This window comes from Cloeon dipterum, chromosome 1, assembly GCF_949628265.1.
Source record: "Cloeon dipterum chromosome 1, ieCloDipt1.1, whole genome shotgun sequence".
In the NCBI taxonomy this organism is placed as follows: Eukaryota; Metazoa; Arthropoda; class Insecta; order Ephemeroptera; family Baetidae; genus Cloeon; species Cloeon dipterum.
In genome coordinates this window covers 23,411,616-23,417,615 of record NC_088786.1, presented here as the reverse complement: position 1 = coordinate 23,417,615, position 6,000 = coordinate 23,411,616, and the positions used below count along the sequence as shown (strand labels likewise).

General features: G+C 43.5%; 1 protein-coding gene across 4 annotated transcripts in view; it reads left to right on the top strand.

Annotated features, from left to right (window-relative positions):
- The first annotated feature begins 3,828 nt into the window (after window positions 1-3,828).
- Nrx-1 (Neurexin 1) overlaps window positions 3,829-6,000 on the top strand; it is a 78,982-nt gene continuing 76,810 nt past the window's right edge. For 2 of the 4 annotated variants that reach the window (XM_065476893.1, XM_065476892.1), the window contains exon 1: window positions 3,829-4,617. In XM_065476893.1, the coding sequence (XP_065332965.1) occupies window positions 4,021-4,617 (597 nt within the window). In that variant the 5' untranslated portion in view covers window positions 3,829-4,020. The remainder of the gene's footprint in view (window positions 4,618-6,000) is intronic. The other 2 variants (XM_065476894.1, XM_065476895.1) reach the window with 1 other exon arrangement.

Here is a 6,000-nt window from a genome sequence, read left to right as displayed (position 1 = left end):
TCTGAACGAAAGAAGGCTATAATGTGAGCGGAAACCATCGTCATCAATTTTGAATGTCCTATTATTCTATTTTTGCTGTAAAATAATAGGAAATACTAAAAAGCGTACTCAAAACAGCGAATCGGAGGCGTGTAGTAGCAGAAAAGTGCATTAACCATTTGAATGCCTCATCCTCGTGACATTAACTTTTATGAGCAACCGGTGCTTCAAACGAGACGCGCGGGTTGCATACCCATTCACCGGCTCTCGTTGCTTTTTTCCTCAGCGACGTGGACTATTGGCTCCAATTTTAGAAAATCCAGCAATCTGGTCGAGTGGCAAAACATTCCTAATCCGTCCTGAACGAGCAGTCGTCATTTGCAAACTAACAACTTCATTAGTGTGTGCGGCATGTTGCAATCAAGTGGGGTTAAAACACACGTTCACGTGATTTATACCGCGCGCAGTTTGCTCCCGTGGAGCTGGTGTATGTGTCTAAGTTAAGATTGTGCTCGTCTCTGTCATTTCCCGCTAATGAAGCAGCAGGCTAGGGCAAAATTTCGCTAGGCAACCGAGCTCCGATAATTATTCCCGCTGAGCGCGTGTTCCTAAGTACCGCCCGCGGAAGAGAAAACCGGCATTGTGCTTGTTGCGAAAGACATCCTTGGTGACATGCTCCATCGAGGTGATCAATACAGTAATTTTGAAAGCAGAACAAAAGTACTTGAGGTGAAAGGAGGTTCAAAATGTGCCAAAATAACTTTTGTTTAAGGGGCCAAAAATAGGTCAAATTTTAAGAAGAGGCTTGCTATTTAACACAGGTTAATAAAATTTACCACAGGTAGCACCTGGGGTTTTTAAAATGGCTCCTAAGTTTTTTTACTATAAAAATGGTGAGCACTGTTTCCCTCCCTGACATCCTTTTTACCTTTATAAACAGAAATTGTCACGTAAAAATAAATCAACCTCGTCAATGGGAATGGAATCTGCCACAAAAAAATGGTAAAGCGCAATAAAATTTCGAGAGAAAAAATGAATATTAATAGCAGCTTTGGTCCTATACAATCTGGAAAGGCGTAATTTAATTTTTCCTCTCAGCATTTCTGAACAATCCATCTTTTCTTAAAAGCTATAGAAAGCAATTTGACAATTTCAATTTTATAAAATTGTCTGCGTGTGCTTATTTCTGCATTTGAACCAAAAATTTGTATCGCCCTCAATTTGTTTATTTGAAAGATGAAAATTAAGACATTATATATACTCGTTAGAAATAGTTACATTTACTATACCTAATTTTTTCTTCTGGCACAAACCCGCTTTATACTGGCGGTTGAAGGAAAACAATTCTTTCTTTATGAATGGCATGGAGTACGTAGAAATCATGCTATCTTGGCAAATTTTATAAACAAAATCAATCAGTGTTCTTTTTCTGTAGACTCGTGCGAAAAAGTTATCCACAAAAAATTCTTCAGATATTGATTGGAGAGTCCTTAATTTATTTTGCGAGACCGTCGCAGGTGCTTGAAAGCCTTGCGACCAATTGCCTTGACAAATTGATGTTCACCGGTTTGACGTAAAGGTCAATTTCATTTGATGATTTCTTCTTTTCTTTAGAACTTTTTTTTGTCTCATTACTTCCATCTCCATATTGCTTTTCTCCACATAATCCAGTTAAGCTTATGATTATTTGCATCTTTAGAGGACGATACTCGAGACGCAAATTGAAATTTAACAGAAATGAATTTGTTCCAATTGAAAAAGTTTCACAATACCTTAAATCCCGTCACGATTACATGTTTCGAGCACGTCCAATCGATTGTCAAACAGACGCAAGTGCACGGCTTGCGCAAAATGGGTTACAATACTGTTTACTGCTGCAATAATAGGTGCTTGCATGTCGTTTAAAAGTAGGTCAATGTCACTAGGGTAAATATGCCGTGTGTTTGAATTTATTAGGGTGGCATGATGGGAATATGAGGGGGAGAGCGAGAACGTGCACATTACGCCCTGTATATACACACAGCAATGAGCGGGCCTATACATTGGCGCACATGGGAATTTATGAGAGTTATGAGTGCTCGTGGCTATACAGCTACATAATGCATGTTTATTTGAATTCACGTGTGTGCCAGTAGAAGTAGTTTATATAACGCCGCGTAGTACACGGGAAACTGTTCTTTTTGCAAGAGAGCGGCCGCCCAACCGACATTTGTTTTGCGCTCGATCGATCTGTAAAACATCGCCTCCGCCGCGCACACACATATACTTTCGACACACGCAGGTATACATACATAATAATAAAAGGAGATGCTCGCTTCATGCACTTGTTTTATGCTGGCTGGATCGTCCTACGGTCGGATTTTAAACGAGAAGGTATGGTTTTCTTACTACCACAGCGAAAGAGTAAGCCGCTTTTTGTTCATTTTTCTCTTCTCCTGTCCGGCCAAATTCTAAATTAAAAAAAACTTTGATACACGCTTGCTTTTCTCTATCGCTTTGATGTTGGGTTTCTTGGGTAAAAGTTACAGGATAATAATCCGCTCTAGCACAAATTCTTTAAAATTAAAAAAAGTTTTCCTTACATGGACAACAAACAATTTATGAGAGACCAAAGTGGCATTCAGCTCTCCATTCACTTTCTTTCGCCACTCTATTTCTGTCCCGGAGTGTGGTCTGCTGGGAATGACAATTTATCTATTATTTGCAAGCATACATAGATTTTTCAGATGCAATTCCTTACAACACAAAACATTGTATGCAATTCTGTACTACACGTGCAGACAAGAAAGCCATAAAAGAGAAAAACGAATCACTGCAGAAGCTCTATTCAATGTTGTCATATTGTGGAGTTGAAAATATGCTTATTGAATGGCAGGTAGACTTTGCTAGAGTGAGTTTATTATTTACAGAAATTGCACTAAAAATCAGCTTCAAGAAATAAAATATTGCTTCAAAATGTATTGATCAAACTGACGATATAAGTAAAATGTTTCTTTGAGGCTCGAGATAAATTTCTCCAACTTTAAGTTGTGTGAATCTTTGGGGATTATGAGGTGGAAAATAAACCTTGCGGGATCTTGAACAATTCTTCTCTTTAATAAGACAGTCACTTGGCGACTAAATCTAATAGAATACAAGGACCTTTAAACAGAATTCATAATGGACTTTAGAATTAACAATTTAAAAGAATTGACTTGAGGAAAAATTTAAAATTAGAAAAGAATTTACCCGAATGAGCCGGGTCCTTCTCTATTAAACGCTCGGAACAATTACAGATGCGACTTGTTGGCTCGTGTGGCCGGCGAAAACTAATTTAAATTCAAAATCTCTCTATGTTGCATTAACGAATTTCTAACAAATATCGTCAAACAATCATTAATAACAATACCCTAGACCAAAAGTGAAAAAGGAGTGGGAGCTCGGTTCCGCAACCACTACAGATATATTTGCGCCTGCCTCTAATTATTTGCGACGATGTACGATTAATAGGATATAAACTACTGTTAAGATTTATTTAGCTGCAAATTGCAGTTCAAGAGAGAGAATCCCTTTGTCAAATGATGATATCTTGAAAGAAACTACCCAGATGCATTTTGAACGCTGGAGTAGCTGCACGCTTGGCATACGGCAGCTTCGGATTTCAGGGTGGCAGGGGCGCTGTCTGGCAGTTTCAGCAGCGGCGGCAAAGAGAGAAAAAGACAATTGTGCAGACAGCCAGTCGCCTCGGCGGCAATAAATTCGGGCTTAAATGTTGATCGCGCGCACTACAGCGGCGGTGCGTCTGCGCAGCGGGGCGCGCGGGGGTTGCGGCGGGGGTGCCGAGGGTGGCTGGCGGGCGGGCGTGCGGGCAGAAGCAGCAGCAGCAGCAGCGGCGGCCGCGAGCAGCGCAGGATTGCCACTCTCGTAGTGAGTTTGACCTCGACGGCAGCAGGCAGGCAGGCAGACACTGCAGCAGCTCGCACTCGGACGGACGGCGTTTGCAGGCAGTTTGCGACCCGGAAATGATGGGCTCGGTGCGGTAGAGTCAGGGCTCAGGGCAAGATGGCGGCGGCACGCAGCACCCTGGTGTACCTGCTGGCGGTGCTATCCTACTCGTGCATCAGGTGCTTCGTTCTGGAGGGCTCGCAGTCCTCGTACGCGCAGTTCCACAAATGGAACGCAGGACTGAACGGCTCGCTCGAGTTCGAGTTCAAGACCGAAATCCCGAACGGCCTGCTGCTGTACACGGACGACGGCGGCACCTATGACTTCTTCGAGATCAAGCTGGTGGAGGGCGCCCTGCGGCTCAGGTACAACCTGGGTGGCGGCGCGCAGATGCTTACCGTCGGTAGGGATCTGCACGACGGCCACTGGCACAAGGTCCACGTGCGCAGGCGGCACGAGAGGACCAGCTTGACGGTTGACCAGGTCACCCAGAGCAAGACCTCCAGGGGCAAGGAGTTCCACTTCGGCAACCTGGCCACCAACTCGGACGTTTTCATCGGCGGCATGCCCAGCTGGTACAACACCAGGTTGACCCTGCTGGCGCTGCCCAGTGTCATCTTCGAGCCCCGCTTTGGTGGCAGCATCCGCAACCTGGTGTACGCCAGTGAGGACGGCGTGCCGCGCAGGCAGGAGATGAAGATGAAGGACTTTAAGGTAAAAGTTCGATGCTCTTTATTTCTTTCTTTCATACAATTTGCGGTGTAGTTGGACAAGTAGCTCAATCGCTTCAACTTATCTTATTCTGTTTTTTTTGCATTTTACAAGGAATATATTTGCATATTCGACTGTTGCAAAATTTTTGAGTCATTTCGTGCGGGCTGACATTCCAGAAGACCAACACAGTCTGATCAATGCTGATTTTGCTGGCAACGATTATTTCTTGATTGTTTTTGGGATGGAATGTTGGTCCGACGATCATTACGGTCTTTTTTACTGGAAATGTCTTGTGTTCTAATGAGATTCATTGAACTATTGCGTTGTTCCCATTTTAACTAGTTTCCAGCTCCATAGTCGGAATGCTTAAAAATTTTATGACCGCATACACATACACATGAGTGATAATTCACTAGATTATTTAAGGAAACACAAAAATGTTGCGTCATTTTTAGAGTACTTGGCAGAAATAAATTACTTTAGAACAACTGGATATTAAACTCACCACACTCCACTGCATGCAGTAAACAGAACTAAAATTACCATCCACATTTTTACATATTTTATTTGCGGTGTGTGTTATTTATGTCTCACAACGTGTTGCTGGAAACCACTCGCGACACTTTTTTCCATTTAACATAACACTCGAACTGGCTGCACAATAACACTCGCTCTATGCCATAATTTACACATTTCATCAGCAGCTGGCTTCTGTGTTTTATTGCGAAATCAAAGCGTCGACTTTCTGTACGTAGCAGCACAAATGTACGCCCACCTAGCAAAAAACGTCGATGTTTGTTTGCATTCACCCACCGACAAAAGAGAGACCAGACGCGACCTTTGGTAATTAGTGACAAATGCCACCCTCTGGTACACAAAAAGCCGACTTTCTTGCTCGGACGACCAGGGCGGTCAAAGGTTAGCGACATAAATGTCCCGTAATGATATTTGGAGAAGTGCCAGAGGTGTCGCGCGCGCCCACGTCTCGTCGTGTTTTGAATAGAATCAGTGCGGCGGGGTCTAGACTGCGGCGATGGATGAGTGTGCGGATCTCTCGAGTCGTCGTCGTCTGCCGCGGCAAAATAGTTTTAAGTAGGCTGCGAGAGCGTAACAAAAGGGCTGATTTATGTCCAGCCATTGATCAGGCAGCCGCCACCGCAGAATGGCTGCTGGCAATCAATACTTATCGGAATGCCGGCTCATTATCGCGGCTGATGAGCCGGAACGGCCGGCCGCGTGCGTAGATGGAAATTAATTTGACCGATTTGCCACTCGTTTCCTTATTGAATAATGCATGGTCTCCGTTATGCGTCATGGTGCGAACACCGTTTTGAATACCAAATTTCGAAAGGTGCTCCTGGCATTTGGATATAAGATCATTTG